The 26,717-nt window shown below is 43.9% G+C and overlaps 1 protein-coding gene across 7 annotated transcripts in view; it reads left to right on the top strand.

Annotated features, from left to right (window-relative positions):
* Positions 1–26,612, top strand: part of RBSN (rabenosyn, RAB effector) — a 30,866-nt gene extending 4,254 nt beyond the window's left edge. For 4 of the 7 annotated variants that reach the window (XM_074404112.1, XM_010336919.3, XM_074404110.1 and 1 more), the window contains 10 exons: positions 4,919–5,059; positions 9,463–9,563; positions 10,699–10,744; positions 10,851–11,012; positions 13,417–13,658; positions 15,525–15,595; positions 18,503–18,589; positions 19,522–19,624; positions 20,945–21,049; positions 22,048–26,612. In XM_074404112.1, the coding sequence (XP_074260213.1) occupies positions 4,919–5,059; positions 9,463–9,563; positions 10,699–10,744; positions 10,851–11,012; positions 13,417–13,658; positions 15,525–15,595; positions 18,503–18,589; positions 19,522–19,624; positions 20,945–21,049; positions 22,048–23,199 (2,210 nt within the window). In that variant the 3' untranslated portion in view covers positions 23,200–26,612. Of the gene's footprint in view, positions 1–3,295; positions 3,477–4,918; positions 5,060–9,462; positions 9,564–10,698; positions 10,745–10,850; positions 11,013–13,416; positions 13,659–15,524; positions 15,596–18,502; positions 18,590–19,521; positions 19,625–20,944; positions 21,050–22,047 lie in introns of all 7 variants that reach the window. The other 3 variants (XM_074404114.1, XM_074404115.1, XM_074404113.1) reach the window with 3 other exon arrangements.
* The last annotated feature ends 105 nt before the right edge of the window (positions 26,613–26,717 follow it).

Raw genomic sequence — 26,717 nt, 5'->3', positions numbered from 1 at the left:
CTCTTGCGGGGCACAGTGGCTCACGTCTCTATTTGCAGCACTTTGGGAGGCCAAGGTGGGCGGATCACTTGAGCTCAGGAGTTTAAGACCAGCCTGGGCAACATGACGAAACCCATTCTCAAAAAAATTTTTAAAAAACTAGCCAGGCATGGAGGTATGTGCCTGTAGTCCCAGGTACTGGAGGATTGGTTGAGCCCAGGGAGATCAAGGCTGTAGTGAGTGGTGATTGTGCCACTGCATTTTTGCTTGGGCGAGAGAGAGAGAGAGAGAGAGAGAGAGAGAGAGAGAAAGAGAAAGAGAGAGAGAAGAGGGGAGGGGAGAGGGAGGGGAGAGAGAGAGAGAGAGAGAGAGAGAGAGAGAGAGAGAGAGAGAGAGCGCGCGCGCGAGAGCACTTTGGGAGGCTGAGGCGGGCCAATCATGAGGTGAAGAGTTCAAGAACATCCTGGCCAACATGGTGAAACCCCATCTCTACTAAAAATATAAAAATTAGCTGGGCGTGATGGCGCGTGCCTGTAGTCCCAGCTACTCAGGAGGCGGAGGCAGGAGAATTGCTTGAACCTGGGAAGCAGAGGTTGCAAGTGACCCGAGATCGCGCCATTGCACTCCAGCGTGGTGACAGAGCAAGACTCCATCTCAAAACAAAACAAAAAAAAAGAAGGTGATTGGTCTCATTTTATAGATAGTAAGTGAAGTGAGGCTCAAGAGGCGTTGAGTTACTTATCCACGGTCACACAGGAATTGGCAGAGCTAGGCCTGGAATGTAGGTCTTCTGTTATCTCTAAGTCCAGTGCTTCCCTTTGCACGTGACATCACTGAGGATGAAATGCCCATGTTCCAATCACAGCATGCATTGCAGCTTCCTGGGGGAAATGATGCAAAAACAAAACTAAAAAACCTGATTATAAAAGTTTCCTTTGGACAACCTAAGAGCCTCCATGGTTTTCAACTAGCTTCCAGTCTTGGTGTCAGCTGAACTAAGTCATTTACAATACCATTGCTAAAACTGGTGATACCAGTGGGTATAGAGGTTAGAGACTGTTCTCAGATTCCTACAATGACTCTTTTTTAAGAGGAAAAATGTTTAAGGTTATTTACATTAATAGAATAGAGATATAGGAATCTATTTAAGGAATACTAAATAGAGTAGAAATTTTGTGCCTTGTGAAAGAAACTTGAAAGGATCCTTGGCTGGGCACAGTGGCTCACACCTGTTATCCCAGCACTTTGGGAGGCCAAAGTGGGGAGGATCATTTCAGCCCAGGAGTTTGAGACCAGCCTGGGCAACATAGATCCTGTCTATACAAAGAAAAAAAATTTAATTGGCTGGGCGTGGTGGCATGCACTTGTAGTCCTAGCCACTTCACTTGGGAGGCTGAGGCATCAGGATCCCTTGAGCCCAGGAGGTCAAGGCTGCAATGAGCCATGATTATGTCACTGCACTCCAGCCTGGGCAACAGAGTGAAACCCTGACATAAAAACAAAAAACAAAGTTACTTCAGCCGGTTGCAGGGGCTCACACCTGTAATACTAGTACTTTGAGAGGCCAAGGCAGGAAGATTGCTTGAGCCCAGGAGTTTGAGACCACACTGGATAACAGTGAGACCATCTCTAAAAAAAATTATTAAAAAAAATTAGCCAGTTGTAGTGGCATGCACTGGTAGTCCCAATTACTTGGAAGGCTGAGGTGGGAGGATCGCTTCAGCCCAGGAGATCAAGCCTGTCACATTCTATCCTGAGAGAGAGTGAAACTCTGTCTCAAGAAAGAAAATATTCTCTTGGTTTTTCCCTTTATTTTCCACCCTGATCTACCTCTCATATCTCTACTTCTAGTACTACTAATGATCATGTCTTTAGTTTGAAAGGAATTCTTGATTATGTTGCAGTTTTCTACATTTCAGAATCAGCAAAGTAAAGTTTTAAGGACTGACATGAAAGGGTTTTTGAAAAGCCCTTTTGAAAGCAGATCACCTCTTCATTTGGTCTTTTGGTTCTTAGAAATGTTATGAGATGGCTAGTTTTAGGCAAGTGAAAAATTAAAGCTAAAAGAGTGAACCTTGGTATTAGATTTTGGGGGCAGTTCAAAAAAGAAAAGATAGATTAGTCATTAGTAAAAAGTTAGTGGGTTCAAGCCCTAGCCCTGGTTCAACTCCACTTTAGCCCATTTTCAGTAAGTAGAAGAAAAGATAGCTGAAAATTGACTGTGGTTTCTTGCTTTGGAGTATTTTTTTAAATGTATGGGATTATTCCTAATTGGCCTCCTCTGGAAGGGCTAAATCCATTCTGGTAAGGTTGCCAGGCAGTTTTTCTGTCTCCTGAAGTGGTTAAATGGTATAGAATGCCTGTTTAATCTGCTACTTTAGTGTTTTTTGCAAAACGGAATTGTTATTTGTTAACTCACATTCCCCTGTTATTAGGAAAGACTACTAGGCCAGGCATGGTGGCTCATGCCTGTACTCCCAGCACTTTGGGAGGCTGAGGCAGGCAGATCACCTGAGGCCAGGAGTTTGAGACCAGCCTGGCCAACGTGGTGAAACCCTGTCTCTACTAAAAAAATACAAAAATCAGCTGTGTATGGTGGTACATGCCCGTAATCCCAGCTACTCGGGAGGCTGAAGCAGGAGCATCCCTTGAACCCCCAGGAGGCAGAGGTTGCAGTGAGCCGAGATTGCTGCCGTTGCACTCCAGCCTGGGCAACAAGAGTGAAAGTCCATCTCAAAAAAGAAAGAAAAGACAAAGATTACTTCAGTGGATTTTAAAGGATGTACTTTTGTTTTGGTATTTTTCCAGTTTGGAAAAAGCTGTCCCAGAGTGACCAATAATCTCCTGATTTGGTTTGCTTATTGGCCTGACTGTCTTTAAAAAAAGACAAGTGTATTCTTACTAATCTTATCTGCCTGCCAGCCTGGGCAACATAGTGAGACCCTCATCTCTACAAAAAATTTTTTTGAATTACCTAGTCTCGATGGTGCACACGTATAGTTCCAGCTACTTGGAAGACTGAGGTGAGAGGATTGCTTAGGCCCAAGAGATCGAGGCTGCAGTGAGCTATGATTACACCACTGCACTCCAGCCTGGGTGATAGTGTGAGACCCTGTCTCTAAAAAATTAATAAAATGTAAAAGTAATGATATCATTTAATATTCAGTCTGAGAGTTTCTAGTAGATTCTGGTGGAAGAAAGGGATAGCAGTCATCCAAGATTAAAGAACATTCATAAGAGAGCAGCTTAGAACTGAGAATTCTGTTTTTCCCCATTCAGCTGATTGTTCAGTTTAACAGGTGGTTCCCTTCCCCAGCACAGGTGGCAGAACCCATGTTCTGCAGAGGCATAGTTTGTGAATCAGCACTAGCTGGGGAGAGCTGGAGCTCTCATTTCAGACAGATGAAGTGTCTACTTCCAGCCCTGCTGTTACCTATAAGCTCTATGATCTTGGACGAAGCAAGTTCTTCCCCATCTTTGATGTCATTTCCTAATTTGTAAGTAGGGCTGTTACCTGCCTTATAACATTGTGATCATGAACTGGCGTAATGTATTTGCAAGCAGTTTGCATTGTGCCTCATGTATACAAGGACTAAATACAGGAAATGTTCATTTTCTCTTCTTACCAAATCTGGTTCCATTTGTGTTATGTTGTAGATGTTTTATCTCTTTCTTGAAGCTTTTTGAAAATATTCTCACATGGATTCAGTAAGCGGGTGGGCAATAGTGGGGAAGGAAGAACTCTGTGTCCAGTTAAGCCTTATAGGGAACACCAGTCCAGCAATGGAGGTTTAGCTGAATCCCATACTGGAGGTAAATGAGAAAATTTACTCATGAGTTCCTGGGGTAAATAAATTAGTACTATAGAACTTAGTTTTTAAAAAACTAGGCCAGGCTCGGTGGCTCACACTTGTAATCCCAGCACTTTGGGAGGCTGAGGCAGGCAGATCACCTGAGGTCAGGAGTTCGAGACCAGCCTGACCAACATGGAGAAATCCCTTTCCTACTAAAAATACAAAAAAGTTAGCTGGATATGGTGGTGGGGGCTTGTAGTCCCAGCTGTTCAGGAGGCTGAAACAGGAGAATCGCTTGAACCTGGGAGGTGGAGGTTGCAGTGAGCCAAGATTGTGCCATAGCACTCCAGCCTGGGTGACAGAGCGAGACTCCATCTCAAAACAACAACAACAAAAAAAAACCACTTTATTTTAACTGAGGTATAGTTTTTAAGTGTACACTCTAATTTTTTTTTTTTTTTTTTTTTTTTTTTTTTTTTTTTTGAGACAGGGTCTCATTCTGGTTGCCCAGGCTGGAGTGCAGTAGCACAATCTCAGCTCACTGCAGCCTCGACCTCCTGGGGTCAGGTGATTCTCCCACAGGTGTGTGCCACCACACCCAGCTAGAATTTTGCGTTTTTAGTAGAGATGGGGTATTGTTATGTTGTCAAGGCTGGCTTGAACTCCTGGACTCAAGCAATTTGCCTCCCTTTGCCTCCCTTTGCCTCCCTTGGCCTTTCAAACTGGGATTATGGGTATGAGGCACTGCGCCTGGCCCAATTCAGTAAGTTTTGAAAAATATGTATATCTACTTAACCACTCCAATTAAGATAAAGGAGAAAAGATTTCCATCACTCCGTTTCCCTCATCAAATTTTATTTTAAAACTTTTTAAAATTGTGCTCTTAAATTTGGCAGTGAGCAGTAATTTAGCCCATATGTTGGCCACCTAAACCAACTAATGTTGACTGACCAGTATATTGCTCTGCAGTATTTGTAATATAGTGTTTGCGTGCTTGTTCCTGCATTTTACTTGGGATCTTAATATTTCTGGTGCATTTTGAAACAAATGATAATTATTTCGTCAACTTTTGTTTTTTGAGATTTCCCTTGACTCTAATGGGTGTTCTTCATGATTCATTTGTATCGTTTTTTCCATTTTTCAAGGTCTTGTCCAGAAGGCTAAGAAAGCAAAGGACAAGTTGTTGAAACGAGAAGGGGATGATCGAGCAGAATCAGGGACCCAAGGATATGAGTCTTTCAGCTATGGAGGGGTTGATCCTTACATGTGGGAACCCCAGGAGCTTGGTAAGAAAATTCATTTATTCATTTGGCAAGTGTTATTGAGCATCTAATGTGTTCTAGGTAAAGTTTTAAGAGTTGGCTGAGGAGGCATCAGTAAACCATAATGGTCTAAGCTTCTCATGGACCTTATTATGCCCTTGTTGGGGGGAGAAAATGGAAGAGCTGAGCATCCACTTTGTGTTAGGCATTACATGAAGTGCTTTATATTCATGGTCTTGTTAAATCTTCACTGCACCTCTTGAGAACCTGCCTGGGGACAAACAGCGAGTAAACTGCAGAAATGGGGTATGAATCCATATCTCTCTGATGTTAGCCCAAGCACAGATTCCATTAATAAGTCTGTTTCCTCTTACAGAGGATATTACCTGCCCAGTGACAGATACTGTTCTATGCAGCTTACTTTATTGAATCGTTATGGTACCGTCTACCTACTTTCATGTTTTTGAGATGGTGAAAATTCTCTAAAATTTATTATGATGATCGTACGATTCTGAAAATACTAAAAAACCACTGAAATTTTGCTTTAAATGGTGTATGTATGTGAATTATATCTCACTAAAGCTATTTATCATGCCACACACACTTAGTTGAACTGTCTAATCATACATATCTTTTTTTTTTTTTTGAGAGAGTCTCAGAGTCTCACTTTGTTGCCCAAGCTAGAGTTCAGGGCTCCATCATGGCTCACTGCATTTCAGGCTGAAGTGATCCTCTCACTTCAGCCTCCTGAGTAGCTGAGACTACTTGTGCACGTCATCCCACCTGGCTAATTTTGGTATTTTTTTGTAGAAACCGGGTCCTACTGTATTGTCTAGGCTAGTCTCAAACTTCTGGGCTCAAGTGATCCTCCCATCTCAGCCTCCCTGAGTGCTGGGATTATAGGCGTGAGCCACCATGCCTGGCTATATATCCTTTAACTGTCTAATGATAATAGTCATTAATATAATATTTTCTGTCCATGAAATGGGTAATTAATTATTCCTTTATAGTAATTTATTAAATTTTCATGTTTATTATCTTGTTCACCTTTTACAAAAGTCTTGTGGAATAGTGGTCCTTATTCCCATTTATAGATAAGGAAACTGGGGCTCTAAGAATGAAAGCGATATTTACCGAGGCTCATCTACTGTATCCCTATAGTACCATTAAAGAAGGTGTCTCTTTGAATAAGGAGAGTCCAACAACTGTTCTGTTTTTTCAGTAGCCACCAGTCATGGGCTATTTAAATTTAAATAAATTAAAATAAAATAAAAGTCACTTCCTGAACCACACACTAGCCACATTTTAAGTGCTCTGTGTCCACTTGGGCTATTTGCTACTGTATCGGAGAATTGAAACATTTTTATTATTGCAGGAGAAAATTGCTTTAAAAATAATACTATACATATGTAATTATGAGATGTTATATGAAAGCCAATTCAAAACATGAAGGAGAAATTTTGGACATATGAATTCTTGTTAGCTTTGTTTCATGATTGCCAGTGTGAAATTCCTAGGGTGTTTTTCTGATTAAGTTGCCAGTGGCAGCAGCTGAAGATAGTCACAAATTGTAGAAGGTCAAGTGAATGGCAAATTTTATAAGTTAATATTTATTTGTGATAGCTTGTTTCATGATTGCCAATGTGAGATTACTAGGGTGATTTTCTGATTAAGTTGCCAGTTGCAGCAACTGAAGATAGTCACAAACTGTAGAAGGTCAAGTGAATGGCAAATTTTAGCAGTTAACATTTATGGTCACCCCTAAGAATTCTAAAATGAAGTTTAATTAGATGTTAGAGTATGGTTAGGGAAGAAAAGACATGTGGATGGTTAAGAGTATGGCATGTATGGGCCTGGGTGCGGTGGCTCACCTTTAATCTCAGTAGTTTGGCAGGCCAAGGCAGGTGGATCACATGAGACCAGGAGTTTGAGACCAGTTTGGCCAATGTGGTGAGACCCTGTCTGTAGTAAAAAGACAAAAATTAGCCAGGCATGGTGGCACATACGTATAATCCAAGTTACTTGGGAGGCTGAGGCATGAGAATCATTTGAACCCAGGAGGCGGAGATTGTAGTGAGCCGAGAGATTGCACTACTGCACTCCAGTGACAGAGCAAGACTCTGTGAAATAAATAAATACATAAATGGTGTATAGCATGTGGAGATGCTGGTCAAAGGATACAAAATTTCAGTCGGGCGGAATAAGTCAAGAGATCTGTTGCTAAAGGGGTGATTTATAGTTTTTTGTTTGTTTTTCTGAGACAGTCTTCCTCTGTCACCCAGGCTGCTGTGCACTGCTGCAATCTTGGCTCACTGCTGTGATCTTGGCTCACTGCAACTTCTGCCTCCGGGTTCAATTCTTGTGCCTCAGCCTCCTGAGTGGCTGGGACTACAGGCATGTGCCACCACGCCTGGCTAATTTTTGTATTTTTAGTAGAGATGGAGCTTCACTATATTGGTCAGGCTGGTCTCAGAACTCCTGGCCTCAAGTGATCCATGCTCCTCGGCCTCCAAAAGTGCTGGGATTACAGGTGTGAGTCACCATGCCCAGCCTGATTACAGTTAATAAAAATATCTTGTGGGCTGGGTGCAGTGGCTCACACCTGTAATCCCAGCACTTTGGGAGGCCGAGGAGCATGGATCCCTTGAGGCCAGGAGTTCTGGGACCAGCCTGACCAATATAGTGAAGCCCCATTTCTACTAAAAATACAAAAATTAGCAGGGCATGGTGGCACATGCCTGTAGTCCCAGCTACTTGGGTGGCTGAGACAGAATAATTGCTTGAACCTGGGAAGCAGAGGTTGCAGTGAGCCAAGATCACACCACTGCACTCCAGCCTGCTGACAGAGCGAGACTCGTCTCAAAAAAAAAAATCTTGTATTCTTAAAAATCAGTGAGAATAGGCCAGGCGCGGTGGCTCAAGCCTGTAATCCCAGCACTTTGGGAGGTTGAGGCGGGTGGATCACGAGGTCAAGAGATCGAGACCATCCTGGTCAACATGGTGAAACCCCGTCTCTACTAAAAATACAAAAAATTAGCTGGGCATGGTGGCGCGTGCCTGTAATCCCAGCTACGCAGGAGGCTGAGGCAGGAGAATTGCCTGAACCCAGGAGGCGGAGGTTGCGGTGAGCCAAGGTGAGCCGAGATCGTGCCATTGCACTCCAGCCTGGGTAACAAGAGCCAAACTCCGTCTCAAAAAAAAAAAAAAAAAAAAAAAATCAGTGAGAGTAGATTTTGTATTGTCACCACAAAAAGTGATAAGTATATGATGTAATGCATATGTTAATTGGCTAGTTTAGCCATTCCCTAGTATATAAATATTTCAAAAAATCATGTACATGGTGAATATATGCAATTTTTATTTGGCAATTAAAATTTTTTTAAAAAGCATCGCATGTGACAAAATCTGTTATAGTACAATCTATAAATGAATAGGTGATCACTGGGATGAGGACGTGCACTGAGTGCTGGGATATTTGAGGGCAATATGTTTCTGGATCAGGTGAGACTGAGCTGGAAATATTTCAGGTATTCTCAGACAGTAAGCTGTTAGGTTCTATTTGTGTTGCAGATGTTTGTCCCAGGTCTTGGCTGCTGGACTGAGGAAGGTATCAGCTTAACTAGCTCCCACAAGGGAATCTATCATTTTTTTGGCCATTTTCAGAATTGTCTTTATCCTGAGGAAAAGCCATATTGTATCAGATTTACAAAGTATAAAACAATAAGAGAATTCAAAAATTGTTAAATTGCCCATGATGTTATCACCCTGTTTATTTAACATTAGCATGAGAGTCAGGTAAGACTTTATAAATTTTAACTTATTTAATCATCGTAACAACTCTCTGAAGTAGATACCATTATTACTATATTTGACAGTTGAGTACTCTTGAGTTACAGAGAAGTTAAGTAACTTGTCCAGGGTTACACAGCGTGTGGCAGAATTGAAACTTGAGCACAGGCTGACTCCAGCGTACATGCTGTTACCTACTATAAAGTCTCTCATATGGTATTTGGTGGCCTAAAGGACATAGTTAACATTTTAGCAGATTTCTTCCATTTGCTATCCTGGCTTTTGAATTTTTTGGTAAGACTATAAAATCTTAGAGTTTTTCTTGCTTTTGAATTTTTTTGTTTTTCCTGAGATTGGTCTCACTCTGTCACCCAGGCTGGAGTACACTGGTGGGATCATAGCTCACTGAAGCCTCCAACTCCTGGGCTCAAGCCATATTCCTGCTTTGGCCTCCCGAGGAGCTGGGCTTATAGGCGTACATGCCCACCCTTGGCTAATTTTTTTATTTTTTTGAGAGAGACTGAGTCTCACTATGTTGACCAGCCTGCTTTTGAAATTCATTGAGGATAAGCGGCAAGGTAGAGAGGCTCCCTCAGAGAAATTGTAAGTCATTTGTCTCCCCACTTCCTTCCTTCTAGGTGCTGTGAGAAGCCATCTTTCTGAATTCAAAAAACACCGAGCTGCTAGAATTGACCACTATGTTGTGGAAGTCAATAAATTAATAATCAGGTTAGAGAAGGTAAATTTTGTAGTCTTAAAACATTTTTTTCTAAAAATACACATTTTCTGGGGAAAAATAATCACATTTCTATAGCATGTGTTGTAGATGTCATATACATCTGATGCTGCCAGAGAAACCTCTTCTCTAGAGAGGTGCAGAGGACCTGGTGGACAGTTCTAGCCTGGGCCAGCTTTCCTTAAGAGAATGGCCCAGGCTAACAATTGCCACATGCTCAGCTTCCCTTTCACCACCTATAAATCCCACTCAGATGCTGGAAAACCTTTTTTTCTTTTTTTTTTTTTTTTTTTTTTTTTTTTTGAGACGGAGTTTTGCTCTTGTTACCCAGGCTGGAGTGCAATGGCCTGATCTCGGCTCACCGCAACCTCCGCCTCCTGGTCTCAGGTAATTCTCCTGCCTCAGCCTCCTAAGTAGCTGGGATTACAGGCACGCGCCACCATGCCCAGCTAGTTTTATTTTATTTTTAGTAGAGACGGGGTTTCCCCATGTTGACCAGGATGGTCTCGATCTTTCGACCTTGTGATCCACCCGCCTCGGCCTCCCAAAGTGCTGGGATTACAGGCTTGAGCCACCGCGCCTGGCAAAACCTTTTTTTCATTCAGATTCTTCTTTTGGGTGTCCTGGGCCCAATCACCTAGTGAAGTGTGGGGTGTGATCACAAACAAAGGAGTGACCAGGTCTCACTGGTGTTTTTTGATCCTAGATATACTTGTTGTGTGTAACCTGGATTTTGAGCTGGGCATAGTAGCAACCACAAGTACAGTTCTTTATGTGTACTTTGTAAGGCAGAAATAAGTGGCCAGTTTTAGGGTCCAGGAGCACTGTGGAGAATGGAGAGTTTTCCATTGCTTTCAATTGCTGCCCCTACCCATCCTTGCCTAGCCCTGGTTATTGCTAAAATGGGTAACTGACAATAAAGAGATTAGAAGTGGGTCACAGGAAGGGAGGTGGCTTCTAGATGCAAAACTAATATTCTGTCCCACGTGAAATTGCTTTTGTGATTTTGTGGAGTTGGGGATGACAGATGAGACTTGAGAAATCCAAATGTGCTAATTCCTACTCGATGTATTGGGAAGTGTGGAGCATGTATACATCACCTGGTTAATTTCACTTGGCACTATTTTCTCCTGGTCAGCTCACTGCATTTGACAGAACAAATACGGAGTCTGCAAAGATTAGAGGTAACTTTAAAACTTTGCTCTCATTCATCTTATCCTTTATCTTTTTTCCCTGACCAAATCTCTCTTTAAAATGGCTGGCTTTTTTGTTGGTTTGTTCTTCCCAAAGCAATAGAAAAGTCTGTGGTGCCTTGGGTCAACGACCAGGATGTCCCTTTCTGTCCAGACTGTGGGAATAAGTTCAGCATCCGGAACCGCCGCCACCATTGTCGCCTCTGCGGGTCTATTATGTGCAAGAAGTGTATGGAGCTCATCAGCCTTCCCTTGGCAAGTAGGTGACCTGGAGGTGGGGCCCTGGACCCTCATCTTCTTTTGGTCCTAGCTTATTTGCTAATCACCACTGGGACTGTGGAACCTTTTTGTTAAATTAATGGTTCATTGGAATCTTCATTCATTCAATTGCTGATTCTGTGAAGCCCACTACAGGCTAGGTACTATGCTAGGGGCCAGAGATAGAGTGGTCTATAACAGGGGTTGGCAAACTTTGTAAACTATCAGATAGTAAATAAATTTAGGCTTTGTGAGCCACATATGGTTTCTGTGACATTTCTTCTTTCTTTAAACTATCTTTTAAGAATGTGAACATTAGACTGGGTGCAGTGGCTCATGCCTATAATCACAGCACTTTGGGAGGCTGAGGCAGGCGGATCACTTGAGGTTAGGAGTTCAAGACCAGCCTAGCCCACATGGTGAAACCCTGTCTCTATAAAAATACAAAAATTAGGCTCGGCGCAGTGGCTCACGCCTGCAATCCCAGCACTTTGGGAGAGGCCAAGGCAGGCAGATCATCTGAGGTCAGGAGTTTGAGACCTGCCTCACTAACATGGAGAAACCCTGTCTCTACTGAAAATACAAAATTAGCCAGACGTGGTGGCGCATGCCTGTAATCCCAGCTACTTGAGAGCCTGAGGCAGGAGAATCACTTGAACCCAGGAGGCAGAAGTTGCAGTGAGGCGAGATCACAACCTGGGCAACAAAAGCGAAACTTCATCTCAAAAAAAAAACCACAAAAACAAAAATTATCCAGGCCTGGTAGCATGCACCTGTAGCCCCAGCTACTCGGGAGGCTGAGGCAAGAGAATTGCTTGAACTCAGGAGGCAGAGGCTGCAGTGAGTTGAGATTGAGCCACTGCACTCCGGCCTGGGCGACTGAGCGAGACTCCCATCTCAGAATAGAATAGAATAGAATAGAAATTATATTTAATTTGAGAGCCATATAGAAACAACCTTCAGGCTGGATTTGGCTCACAGGTCATCTTTTGCCCATTTCTGGCCTATAAGGCATTGTTCATTCTTCCAAGAAGTCCAGCATCTAGCAGTGGATACAAACTCACAAATAAATAATTGCTTTCTAAGGAGAGATGTACTGTGAAAGAGATTGTGTCAGGCACTCAGGAGAGGCCGACCAACTGTTTGTCAGCTCTGCTTGGAAGTGGCAGGTATGACTTTGAGAAGAAGGTCTTAATATAAACAGTGGAATAGTCCCTTCCTGTAGGATAAGTCACAGACAACTCGCTTTCATATAGAAAAGATTAATACCATAATATGAGAGATGCTGAGTGCCGTAGGCTCAGGGACAATGAGAGCATGGATACTTAGGGCTAGGAAGTGTTAGGCGAGAAGAACCTTGAAAGATGTATAGGATTGTGAAAGAGATGGAGAAGGAAGGCATTTTAGGTAGAGTGAAGAGCAGGAGCAAAGGCATGGAATTCTGGAAAGTCCAGGGTAGATTAATAGATGAGCAAATAGAATAGTTGGCAGGGTGTGTGTGTGGAGGACAAAATTTAGGCGGAACTCGATCTTCTAGGACTTTGCAACCAAGCTGATTAGAAGTTGCTGAAGATGATCTCATTGGTTTCTGGGAAGTTTGGGGTACATTTGCAACACTAGAGAGTTCTGCTGGCTGTGCATGCTGGTGGCCATGGGGTGTCTGGATAACGTGGGAACAAAAACAGATGCTTCTGTCCAACTGTTACATACACTAGTCACTTTACCTTGATCCTTTCTCCCTGAGACCAACTCCCTTTCTCACATGACTTTATAAGCTGCCTTTTTGGGACACTATTCACCTTTCTTCCCTTGAGGTCTTTAGCCAGCATTTACTGGGCAGCTGCTGTGGGGTGGCCCTGCTGGATATGTGAAGAGTGCAAGTGTGAATAAGACACAGTTTGTACCCGCAAAGAGTCATGGTTTCCTAGGGCAGCTGTGGGGTGTATATGTAACTGTACACAGGGAGAAAAGTGGAAAGTGCTCCAAAATGGGCAGTGTGGTGGGAGCCGATGGGAAGGATGGATAGTTTTTGCCTCAGGGAATTGGAGAAGGCTTTCCCAGAGTACCTGCCATTTAGAGAGAATAGGAGCCAGATGCTTGTAAATAGGGAGAAGGCTGTGGAGGAAAGTCTCCCAGGAGAATATACATTGTGTTGGAGGCAGAGGGCAAATGGAAGAGGCTGCCAGGTGGAAAGGCCAGGTTGTTTGGATTTGGAGGGGCAGCACTGGAGTCCTTTCCCACCAGAGTCTGACACTAGGAAGGCAGAGGGGCAGTACTTGCTCACAGCTGGAGACTGATCTTACTACTTTCCAAATCAAACACCTGTGGACTGACACCTCAAGTTCGTGGGTATGGTAATTGGATGCTGTGGGGGTCATTGCTGTCTGTTGGTGTTGTGGTTACAGACAAGCTCACCAGTGCCAGCAAGGAGTCCCTGAGCACCCACACCAGCCCCAGCCAGTCACCCAATAGTGTCCATGGCTCCCGCCGAGGCAGCATCAGCAGCATGAACAGTGTCAGCTCGGTCCTGGATGAGAAGGACGATGACCGGATTCGCTGTTGTACACACTGCAAGGACACGCTGCTCAAGAGAGAGCAGCAGATTGATGAGAAGGAACACACACCTGACATCGTGAAGCTCTACGAGGTGATATGCACTGTCTGGTCTTGGGTCTAATTTCGCAGGCAGATTTGGCTCTTTGTCATGTACACTCCTGCACATTCTGGAGAACGGTTTGGGAAGTTGTTCCTTTGAATCATTTGTAGTTCCTGCTAAAGGGCTATGTTATGATTTCCCAGCTAGGGCCCTGTGTGAGTCACAGAGTCATCCTGGGTGTGTTACAACAAACTCATTCCCTCACCCTTCCTTGGCCACTTGAAAGCAGGAGGGTGGAGGCTTTGGTGGCCCAGAGGCAAGAGGAGGAAGGGCAGTTGCCATGTGGTGTGGACAGGTTCTGTGGGGAGGCGAGAAGCTAGAGATGTTCATTAACAGTGGGCCGGAAGAATCCCGGGAAACTCACTTGGGAGTGTTAGACTTCACAAGTTTTAGAAAGTTTTACAAGTTTTTAGGCTTTATCATTTTACTGAAACTTTACAAGTTTTCAGGCTTTACCAGTTTACCAAGTGTCCCCCTCTTTTTTTTTTTTTTTTTTTTTGAGACGGAGTTTCGCTCTTGTTACCCAGGCTGGAGTGCAATGGCGCGATCTCGGCTCACCGCAACCTCCGCCTCCTGGGTTCAAGCAATTCTCCTGCCTCAGCCTCCTGAGTAGGTGGGATTACAGGCACGCACCACCATGCCCAGCTCATTTTTTGTATTTTTAGTAGAGACGGGGTTTCACCATGTTGACCGGGATGGTCTCGATCTCTCGACCTCGTGATCCACCCGCCTGTGTCCCCCTTTTAAGTTTGTCCAAATGCCTCAGCTGTTGTTACCACCAGTGATCCCACAATCCCCCTACTAGATGCATATACTCTGAGAAGAAATAGTGTACAAAGAATATCTGGGAGTGAGACTGGCTTGGTCCCTTAATGGCCAGCTGAGACCTGTGAGCTGAGGAGAACTAGCCAGGTGAGCTGAGTGGGGAGGCAGTAAGAGATGCAGGGAAGAGATCAGCTCAGTCTGAGGAAGCAGCTGTGCAACATTCTGAACAGAGGAAGAGTATATTTTTGTCTGATGACTACTGAATAGTCATTGTTAGCAGTTCTGCAGATCATAATGGCAGTGTTTCTGGAATCCCCATGTAAATACTCAGACTATTAGAAATGGTGTTAATTAAGCCCCATATTGAGTTGCAGATGGAGCTATTCTCCATCCTTTGTGTGGAGTTCAAGACCTGGTATCTCATTTCTTTGAATACCCACTGTGCTTTTACCACCTCCTCTTCTGAAGTGAACCCTGGCAGTGCTTTGTGCTGGTTTCCCATTGTTGCCTGGCATCACTTGGCAGAGGAAGAAAGTAGCAGCTATTTCCTTTTTGTCTTGGTAGACACCTTGGCTTGTGCCCTATAAGGCCTTGCTCCTCTCGAAAATGTCTGGCTGGACACCGTGGCTCACTCCTGTAATCCCAGCACTTTGGGAGGCGGAGGCAGGTGGATCACTTGAGGCCTGGAGTTCCAGACCAGCCTGGCCAACATAGCAAAACCTCATCTCTACTGAAAATAGAAAAATTAGCCAGGCATGGTGGCAGCGTGCCTGTAATTACAGCTACTCAGGAGGCTGAGGCATGAGAATCACTTGAGCCCAGGAGGTAGAGGTTGCAGTGAGAGCAGAGATCGTGCCATTGTACTCCAGCCTGGGTGACAGAACGAAACGTCTGGTCAGAAGCTCCATTGTCACTTTCCTTCCTTCCTGTAAGATTTTCTGCTTGGAAACTAGGCCTATAAATCAGAAAATTGATAACAACAATTAATAGAAAAGTAAACATTTAAAATATATCTCCGTTGATGGAGCCTAGCTTCTGGGTAGGCTTTTCTAATCTTGAGCATACCATTTACCTCTTTGTTTTTGTTCTTAGAAATTACGACTCTGCATGGAGAAAGTTGACCAGAAAGCTCCAGAATACATCAAGATGGCAGCATCATTAAAGTAAGCTATTCCTCTATGTTTTTCTAATCCAGTGGTGAGAGTTTTCTGGCATTTTAGGTCAATTCTCCACTAGCCAAAAATGAAAATCTTAATTTTAACTGTGTTTTTTTTTCTGAGACCAGCTGAGATTGGTTTTTTTCCACTTTTGGCTGTTATGAAGAGAATCATCTTCATGTCTGTCTTTTAATGGGGTACATATTACCATCACATGAGCTTGTAAAAAGGTAGCCACATTGAGTTGACCTTGGCTATTCCGACCAAGCAGGTTTGGGAAGGCCTCAGACAATAGCTACTGTTGCTGAATGCAGCATCTCGTTGGAGCAGAGGAAGGGCAGTGGGTCTCATGCTCATGCCTGGGTAGATCCCATTTCAGTGTCACATTGAGGTGCCAGGGCTTAAAGCAGGCGTTTCCCTTAGAGTAGCGGCTGGCAGACTGCAGCCCATGGGCCAAATGTAGCTTGACATCTGCTTCTTTTTAAAAATCTAGATGTAGTTCACACACCATAAACTTTACTCTTTTAAAGTGTACAATTTGGTGGTTTTTAGTGTATTCACAAAATTATGCGCCCATTACCACTGTCTTAATTCTAAACATTTTCATCACTCCAATAGGAAACCCCATACCCATTAGCAGCTGCTATTCTTTCCCCATCTCCCTGGCCAATATTAATCTACTTCCTGTCTCTATGGATGTGTCTGTTTTTTGACATTTCATATAAATGGAATCATAATATAAAATTTCTCTGACTTCTTTCACACAGTGTAATGTTCTAAAGATTCATCCATGTTGTTGCATGTATCAGTACTTCATTCTGTCTGTATGAATGCATTGTGTAGATACTAACCACATTTTGTTTATCCATCAGTTGATGACATTTGGGTTTTTTTCTACTTTTGGCTGTTATGAATAATGCTCCTGTAATATTTGTATACAAGTTTTTATGTTCTTTGTGTGGACGTGTTTTCATTACTCTTAGGTAGGTACCTAGGAGTGGAATTGCTGGGTTTTATGGTAACTGTATGTTACCATAGAGTAACATTCCGTAGAGGAATTGCTAAATTGTTTTCTAGAATGACTGCACCATTTTGCATTCCCACCAGCAGTGTATGAGGGTTTTACTTTCTTTCTTTTTTTTTTTTTTTTAAGCAGACTTCTTTCTGCCTCGAGAGGGTTTTACTTTCTTTATAGCCTTACCAACACTCGTTATTGCTACCTGTTTGCATAAAGTTTTATTGGAACATAGCCATGCCCTTGTTTGATTACTGTTTGTAGCTGCTTTTGCATCACCATGACAGAGTTGAATAACAGCAAAAGAGACTATGTGGCCTGCAAAGCTGAAAACATTTATGATTCAGCCCCTTATGGAAAAAATTTGGTGATCCCTGCTTAAGAGAATGGCTTTTTCTGAAGCTTAGTGTTTGTGACCTAGAAGTTGAAGTGCTAACTACTAGATTCAGATCCCAGGAGTGTTTTTCCAACCTGTAGGAAAAGAATAATTATGGTCTCCAGTGTTATTAATTTCAGAGTTTTCTGTCTTTGCCTCAAACCTGTGTTGCCGGCCGGGCATGGTGGCTCACGCCTGTAATCCCAGAACTTTGGGAGGCCGAGGCGGGTGGATCACAAGGTCAAGAGATTGAGACCATGCTGGCGAACATGGTGAAACCCCATGTCTACTAAAAATACAAAAAATTAGCCAGATGTGGTGGTACGTGCCTGTAGTCCCAGCTACCTGGGTGGCTGGGGCAGTAGAATTGCTTGAAACCAGAAAACAGAAGTTGCAGTGAGCTGGGATGGCGCCACTGCACTCCAGCCTGGCGACACAGTGAGACTCCTGTCTCAGAGAAAAACAAACCTTTATTGCCTACCTGTACATCTAAAGTGATGCATGTATCAGTAGATGTGCTTTGTTTAAAACAAAACCGTGTGTGTGTGTGTGTGTGTGTGTGTGTGTGTGTGTGTGTATATACACACACATTTTTTGAGACAGAGTTTTGCTCTGTCGCCCAGGCTGGAATGCAAGGGTGCAACCTCAGCTCACTGCAACCTCCGCCTCCCAGTTCAGGCGATTCTGCTGCCTCAGTCTCCTGAGTAGCTGGGATTACAGGTGCCCACCACGATGCCTGGCTAATTTTTGTATTTTTAGTAGAGACAGGGTTTCATCATGTTGGATAGGCCAGTCTCAAACCTTCTTGGGTACTTTTGAGCCAGAAAAGCCAAGTCGCTTTCTGCTCTTAATGTAGTATAACCAACTCATTTAGTAAACCACTTCTTATATCTTGTTAGATGTAGTGGGATTGTTTAGGGAAAGTAGGCCAGAGTAAATTCAGCCACATTTGTTTTAGTGATGAGCATAAGGGCTAGTCCCTGGAGGCCTCAGTATGAGTCTGTCCCTGTAGTATCTGCAAATTGAAGTGTCATTTCCACTTGATTCATTCATTTCAAGAGATGGGCAGTGCTTTATATCCGAAAGTCTGAAATGCCACTTTTAGAGAATTAACTGCTTTTGTGAGGCCTTACACCTTTAGCATCTTTTTTTTTTTTTGAGACGGAGTTTCGCTCTTGTTACCCAGGCTGGAGTGCAATGGCGCGATCTCGGCTCACCGCAACCTCCGCCTCCTGGGTTCAGGCAATTCTCCTGCCTCAGCTTCCTGAGTAGCTGGGATTACAGGCATGCGCCACCATGCCCAGCTAATTTTTTTGTATTTTTAGTAGAGACGGGGTTTCACCATGTTGACCAGGATGGTCTCGATCTCTCGACCTCATGATCCACCCGCCTCGACCTCCCAAAGTGCTGGGATGACAGGCTTGAGCCACCGCGCCCGGCCCACCTTTAGCATCTTTCTACGCTACGCTGTCCGATTTGCACCATGAAACTTAGATCACTTGTCTCTGTGGTTTCTCCTTAGTGCTGGGGAGACAACCTACAGTTTGGAACATGCCAGTGATCTTCGAGTGGAAGTGCAGAAAGTGTATGAGCTAATAGACGCTTTAAGGTAAGGTCCATTAAGTGGTATCCTGCCCACTGGTAGAATGGAGAAGATGCTGTTCTAATGAAATGATGGTGAAAGCAGACCTGCACTCACTCAGAGTTCTGGTGATGGGGCAGTGGGTGAGGAGGAGGGCAAGAAAGTGGCCAGCTCTAGCACGTAATGCATCTCAGTGACTTTTGTTTCATTAGGGGTTTCTAATGTTTGTTATTAAAAACGAGCTGGTTATTGACACCTATCATGTGCCGGTCACTGGTTGTTTTCTCTAGAATGGCTCATTTATTCTGTTGAAGTTACCCTGTGAGGTAGGGATTAACATCCTGTGTCAAAGATGAGGAATCATGTCACAGATAGCAAAAGTTGTAGAGTGAAGGTAGAAACTCAGGTTCGTTCTTTGTGTCTGTGCTCAAGTCCACAGCTGCTTTTTAATTGTGGACTGGCCATTCGGGTTAAATTAGCCCTTTGAGTTATGAGAAATACAGCAACTCAGAGGGAGAATGAGATGAGGCGCCTTTGTCCATCCAGACATACAGCACAGGCTACATAGTTTGCAGGGCCTGGCACAAAATGAAAATGCATGTCCCTTGTTCAAAAATTATTAAGAATAAAGACCCTAACAGCAGAGCATTAAACCAAGCACAGGGCACTTTAAGTGCCAGACCTTGTGCAGCTGCCTAGATCGCTCACCTGTGAAGCTGGCTCTGCATATGTAGTCAGTCCTTCCATGACAGTGTTTGTTGTGCACCCTGTGCTGAGGCCTTAAGTACAGCAAAGGGTAAGAAATGGGTTTTGCCTTCAAGGAAACTTCGGTGGAGTCATTTACCCATCTCTACACACCTTCCTTGCATGAAAGCCTGGCAACTCCTGATGTTACACTTTTTGTCCTTGTTTCTGAAGCTGGCAGTGCTCATTACATTCATATATTTGTTCCAATTCAGTAAGAAGATCTTAACCTTAGGCTTGAACCAGGACCCGCCACCACATCCAAGCAATTTGCGGCTGCAGAGAATGATCAGATACTCAGCAACACTTTTTGTGCAGGTAAAGCCATCCTGGTTGGCATAAATGTCGTGCTTGGCCTGTCCTGCTCTTTCCTTCCCAGAAGGCAGATCCATGCAATGACTTATTTACTTCTTATTTATACATTTATTATTTTTTGAAATTATGAAAGCATGATGCCACATTTAGAGAAAAATCTGAATTTCAGAAAAAACTAAAACTACTTTAAATCCTGTGTCCCCATTACAATCACTCATTATTCTGGTATGTTTTCATCTTTTTTCCCATTTGCATTTTTTATATACAGTAGTTACAATAGTGCATATTGACTGTCTATGCCATTCTTTAACCATTTTCCTTTAGTTGGGCATTTGATAGACTAATTTTTTGCTGCTGTTAAGTGTTGTCAGGGTAGTAATACTGGTACTTAGTATTTCTTCCTTAGGATAATCTCCTACAGGACTCTTCCTGAGCCATCAGCTGGGAAGAAACAGCTGATTAAGGGCAGACTAACCTAGGTGGTTAGATCTGAATTGTATCTTTCTACCCCTGAAAGCCCCTTCTGAAAGAGTCATAGTTAACTGCCTTTGGGGCTCCCTGACAAAGAAGTCTATTTTTTTTTTTTAATTAAAACAAAGTTTTTTTTTCTTTTTTTAAATAGAGATAGGGTTTTACCACATTGCCCAGGCTGGTCTCAAACTTTTGAGCTCAAGCAGTCTGCCTACCTCAGCCTCCCAAAGTGTTGAGATTACAGGCCTGAGCCACTGTACCAGCCAACAAAGAGATCTAATAGATAGAGTCCTGTTGGGTCAGTTTTCTAACACTGTAGTACAGAGAGGTAGGCCCTTCCTCACTTTGATTAGTGACTCTATTCAGCAATCATTTGTTCAGTGCCTCCTATGTACCAGGTAATGTCCTGTAGTGAACAAAAATGACCAACTTTCCTTTTCTCATAAAGCTTATGTTGTAGAGAAGGGGAGAGACCATAAGCAACTAAAATATCTAGTATGTAAGATGGCAGAAGTGCTGTGGAGAAACTTACAGCAGGGAAGTGTGGGAGAGAATTGAGGTTTGCTAAGTTAATAGGATGGGAAGGGACAAGACCTCATAGAGAAGCTAACACTGGAGCCAGGTGAATAACTGGGATATCTGCTGTTGATCATTTCATGAGGAAAACGCAGGCCCATTTGAAAGTTGACTCTCTCACCCAATGTAAGAGTTCCCTCTTTTCCTGCTGATCTTAAATGACGTCACTCTCCAAGAACAGAGTGGCTCAGCTTAAGCAGATTCTCATCAGAGAGCTTAAGGTTCATTTTTTCCCTAAAAAGGTTTAAGTGTAAAATTGTCTGTCACTCTCTGCAGGAAAAGTTGCTTGGTTTGATGTCACTGCCGACCAAAGAACAGTTTGAGGAACTGAAAAAGAAAAGGAAGGAGGAAATGGAGAGGAAGAGGGCCGTGGAGAGACAAGTAAGTGAGGCCAGGGATACGGGGCCTGCTTCCACCTGTGGCTGTCGAGCGCAGAGGCTGCCATGGGCTCCCAGGTTGTATGGGGCTGTAGTGATTCAGAACCTCTCACTCTCAAATGTGCGTATTTCTTTCGTTGTGTTTCAGCCTCACTTTCTTCTGTGGGAACCAGAGTAATTATTTTTCTCCCCAGGCCCTCTTTTTCTTTTGCTGAGCTTTTGCTGATTCTCTCATGAATACCACAGAGATTCGCAGTTCTCCCTATGGTAGAAGTTGCAGAGGACCAAGACATTAGACATTAGGAAGTTCCTTATAGAACATATTGAAATATGCAGTCTTAAGCAGTAAATTATACATGTATTTAACGCTGTGTGAGATTCCAGTGTAGATGAAGGGAACAGATCTCAGAGGTTTAAGAAAAGTATACAGCCTGTGAATCTTTTTTTTTTTTTTTTTTTTTTTTTTTTGAGACAGTCTTACTCTGTCACCCAGGCTGGAGTGCAATGGTATGGTCTCAGCTCACTGCAACCTCCACCTCCTTGGTTCAAGCGATTTTCCTGCCTCAGCCTCCCAACTAGCTGGGACTACAGGTGCAGGCCACTACACTTGGTTAATTTTTGTATTTTTAGTAGAGATGGGGTTTTATTATGTTGCCCAGGCTGGTCTCAAATTCCTGACCTCGTGATCTGCCCGCCTTGGCCTCCCAAAGTGCTGGGATTATAGGTGTGAGCCACTGTGCCTGGCTATAGCTTGTGATCTAAGACTGAGAAAATCTGATGCCCTAACTTATTCATTATATTTTATTTTTGAAAATCAGGGCCTCCCTTCCACCTACAAACACAAAAACATGAGCTGATTTTAGCAGTTGGATATCTTTGTCCTCAGGTGGGAAATTGGACTGTCACTGGCTTAGGGATAGAAGGACAACAGAGGGTGGCTGACAGTGTGGGCTGCTGCCAGCATGGTGACTATTTCTTCTCTCTGTTTTGCTGTCTCCCCAGGCTACCCTGGAGTCCCAGCGAAGGCTTGAGGAAAGGCAGAGTGGCCTGGCTTCTCGAGCAGCCAACGGCGAAGTGGCATCTCTTCGCAGGGGTCCTGCCCCCTTGAGAAAGGCTGAGGGCTGGCTCCCACTGTCAGGAGGTCAGGGGCAGAGTGAGGACTCAGACCCTCTCCTCCAGCAGATCCATAACATCACATCGTTCATCAAGCAAGCCAAGGCTGCAGGCCGCAAGGATGAAGTGCGCACCCTGCAGGAGAACCTGCGGCAGCTGCAGGACGAGTATGACCAGCAGCAGACAGCGAAGGCCATCGAGCTGTCCCGGAGGCAGGCTGAGGAGGAGGACCTGCAGCGGGAACAGCTGCAAATGCTTCGTGAACGGGAGTTGGAACGAGAAAGGGAGCAGTTTCGGGTGGCATCCCTGCACACACGGACTAGGTCCCTGGACTTCCGAGAAATTGGCCCTTTTCAGCTGGAGCCCAGCAGAGAGCGTCGTACCCACCTTGCTTATGCTTTGGATCTAGGCTCTTCCTCAATTCAAAGCAGCATAGCTCCCAAGACTCCTACACCCAGCTCGGCTCAAGAGCCCATCAGAGTGTGGTCTGGGCCCTCAGCCCTTGGCCAGGAGCTCTTAACCCAGAGCAGCATGTCACAGCAAAATGAGAGGCCCTCCTTAAACCCTTTTGATGAGGAAGACCTTTCCAGCCCTGTGGAAGAGGGCACTGCTAATCCTCCTTCTGCAGGGGCTTCCTTCGGCCCTTCAGCCCACATCCCGAAAGAGTACAATCCTTTTGAGGAAGAGGATGAGGAGGAGGAGGCAACGGCTGGGAATCCATTCATTCACCCAGAAAGCCCAGCTCCTAACCCCTTCAATGAGGAAGACGAACATCCCCAGCAGAGGCACCCAAGCCCTTTGGTTCCTGGCAACCCCTTTGAGGAACCCACCTGTACCAACCCCTTTGAGATGGACAGTGACAGTGGGCCAGAGGCTGAGGAGCCCATAGAAGAGGAGCTCCTGCTGCAGCAGATCGATAACATCAAGGCATACATCTTTGATGCCAAGCAGTGCGGCCGTCTGGATGAGGTAGAGGTGCTGACGGAGAACCTGCGGGAGCTGAAGCACACCCTGGCCAAGCAGAAGAGGGGCACTGACTGACCAGCAATGGGGAGGGCACCTTTGGGCCCAGGGGTCTGGCAGGAGCCAGTGGAGCAGGAGCAGGGCAGGTGGGATGGATGGGGAAGGTGGTGGGGTGAGAACTCAGATGCACACTGTTGTGCTCTTTGAGGTATTTCCACTACAGTTGAATAATAGAAACTAGAACAGGGAGAATCAGCATTCATTTGCTGTTTTTCCTGTTTATTATTATTTTTTTGTAATCAGAGGTTTACCACTTTTGAAGGGAGTTTACATTTTTACTACCAAGATACAACTAAATGCAGCTCTGTTGGTCCCAGGGCAAAAATGGCTGCTATGCACCTCTTGGGTCCATTTGCTACTGCTAGTCTTGGGTCCTTATGCAGTATTATAGGGCAGCCTTTTTTAGAGCCCTTCCTTTAGCCAAGACAGAGAAGATAGATTCCATTGAGCTGTATTCTGCTCAAACAGAAGTCCATCCCTAGTAGGCTGTGAGTTCCATTTCATGTGGGGCTGCCTCTCCCCTGCTTGGTGCTTCCAGTCAGTACCGAATGGGGAGGTGCTGCTGTATAAAGGGGCGAGTTTAGAGGCAGGAGAGCCCAGCACCTCTTTTTAAGGCAGGGTGACAGGAATATTTCACGAGGGCCTATTTTCTCAGTTTAAGTTCTTCTTTGTCTCTTTCAGGAAGTTAAGCTCCCAGTGCAGGGATATCAATGTGAATCTGGTCCTGAGCTTTTTAGAAAATAAGAGTGGTTAACTTTTTTTGTGAGAAGAGTTTCACCACTCTTGTTCTGATGGAACAATTCACTGTCACTGGAGAAATCTCCCTCCAGAGCTTGGCAAAATTACTCTGATCTGGGTCTGTTTAAAAGGCCTAGTCTCTAATTTAGTAATCAGTGATCTGGAAGCTTTCATGGAACATTGCCAGAAGAAGGGAAGCTTCCCAGAGTCAGAAGGTAAAATTAAAATAATTTCCAAGGCTCTTTGATCAGCCTTCTTCCATTTTGGTTCATCTTGTCCTGAGCTGGGGCACTGATGAGATTTTTTTTTTTTTTTTTTTTTTTTTTTGAGAGACAGTGTCTGTCTTTGTTACCCAGACCAGAGTGCAGTGGCATAACCTAAGCTCACTGCAACTTCGGCCTCCCGGGTTCAAGCAGTTCTTGTACCTCAGTCTCCCAAATAGCTGGGATTACAGGCATGTGCCACCATGCCTGGCTAATTTTTATATTTTTTGTAGAGGTGGGATTTCACCGTGTTGGCCAGGCTGGTCTCAAACTGCTGGTCTCAAGTGATCCGCCACTTTGGCGCCTCCCAAAGTGCTGGGAATACAGTCGTGAGCCACTACGCCCACCCTAATGATGTATTTTATTAACAATATTAGTATTAAGAACCTGAAATGTTTGAAGAAGCACAATCCAGTATCATGCTGGTAGCACCATAGTACTTAGACTATTGGCCAATTAAGGCCAGAAAGGGAAGTTGTTAATTTAGCTTTGGTGCTTTGGTTTATAGGAACATAACCCTTAACTGACACCTGACGTAATACCCACATGTGCTCAGCTCTGGGTAGAGTTTCTGCAGTTACTCATCTTAACTAATGAACAATAACTGACCACTAGTCACTTTATGCCCTGTAACTAGCTCTAGGCCATACTTTCACTGGTTACTGGTGTGAGAACTGAAATTCATTGTGTTACATTCTGGTGAAGACCACTCTTGGTAATGGGAATGTTTGAACTCTCTTGATGAAAAAATAATCTGTATTTCTGTTGATGTTGTTCACATTTCTTTAGCACATTTCTTAGTCTTTTGATTGAATGAAAAAGTTTTGTATAGGGGTGTAGGCACAGGGAGTGGGTAGAAGTGTATGAAGGACCCTTTGCATTTGGGATCTGTTCACAAATAGCCATATGAGTGGGTTAACGAAGGTCAGCCGGTCAACAACCCTGCTGGTTGTTATGGGTTTTGAGAAGTTGGCAACCAGGCATCTAAGATGTTGCCTGGCACAGGCCTTTTTTCTTCCCTGAGGCCCATGACATTTCTCTGTTACTCTAGAGGGTTTCCCAGATGGCCGGTAGGCTCCTCCCTGCTTAGGCGCTCATTTCTCTGACGAGGATGAGTGGAGAAGCAGGTAGTTCCAGAAGCCAATTGCTGCTTTCCCTCATAATTATTTTTCTTATGAGAACATTTCTCTTTTAATTAGCTGGTGATTTTGATTAAGACTAATTCACTAAACATACCCCTTCCCTCAGATCACCTCAGTTAGCAATCTATAAGTAACAGCATTGAAAAACACAGAAGAAACATTTTTTTTTTTAACTAGAAGAAACTTTTTTTTTTTTTTAACTATTTTTAAAAACCTGGCCAGGCAGTGGCTCACGCCTATAATCCCAGCACTTTGGGAGGCTGAGGCGGGTGGATCACCTAAGGTCAGGAGTTCAAGACCAGCCTGGCCAACATGGTAAAACCCTCTCTACTAAAAATACAAAACTTAGCCGGGAGTAGTGGCGGATGCCTGTAATCCCAGCTACTCAGTGGGGCTGAGGCACGAGAATTGCTTGAACTCGGAAGGTTGCAGTGAGATGAGATCACACCACTGCACTCCAGCCTGGGTGGCAAGAGCAAGACTGTCTCAAAAAACAACAAAAAACAAAAAACACCAACTCATTGAATATACTAAACCAAACTAAAATCATATTCTTTTGATTTTATTGTTTATCCATTGTTGTATTCCATGAATTCTTCCATTTAATTCTTCCATGATTATATTTTCCTGTAAATATATACATCACAGGAGTTAGAATTCTCTAACCATCCATCAGCTATACCATCTCACAGAATTTATACAGGCATAAAGCTGGAGTTACAGAGACGGGTTGACAGCAGGGAAAACTTGGCCTATCTATTATAACCACAATTTCGAATTCTTACCTCCTGAATATTCACCTTTCCTGTAGTCTTCCAAGGCAAACAACCCCATCTCATCACCAAATGAGCAACGTCTTGTTATGGCATAGCAGATCTCCCTAGACACAGATCATGAGAAAATATGGAAGAGAATTTGGAATTCAGGCATTAGGTGAAGTTGGCTTTTCCCTTTTATGCCTTGTTTGTATTTCCCCCTGTCTAATACACTAAGGATACTTATTCATTGTACTTGCAGCTCAATATGTCTTTGCTGTTCAGATACTAAAATGTACCTCTGAGTCATTGTGAGCTGTGTGGTAAGTTGGACATTAGCATCGTTGGTGATGGGACTCAAAAGGAAAAGTCTGTGATCTCTTTACCTGGTCACAGACTGTAGCAGATTGTGCTTGTTATCTGACAATGACTGTCATTTTGAGGGTCATTGATTTGCATGCACTACTCTGGGGCCTTGTATTGGAGCCTTTTTAAAAAATAAAATAAAATCTGAGATAGAGGTTGGGGGTATATGTGTCTGTGTGCACGTGTGTTACAAGTGAGAATCATCAGATGACATCCCTTCTTTCTTGATGATGACCATCTGAGTATCAGAAGATAGTTCCAGCTCTTGTGTT

Source organism: Saimiri boliviensis, chromosome 8 (assembly GCF_048565385.1).
Source record: "Saimiri boliviensis isolate mSaiBol1 chromosome 8, mSaiBol1.pri, whole genome shotgun sequence".
Classification (NCBI taxonomy): Eukaryota; Metazoa; Chordata; class Mammalia; order Primates; family Cebidae; genus Saimiri; species Saimiri boliviensis.
The sequence above is the reverse complement of the archived record's forward strand: the minus strand, read 5'-3'. Positions and strand labels throughout refer to the sequence as shown.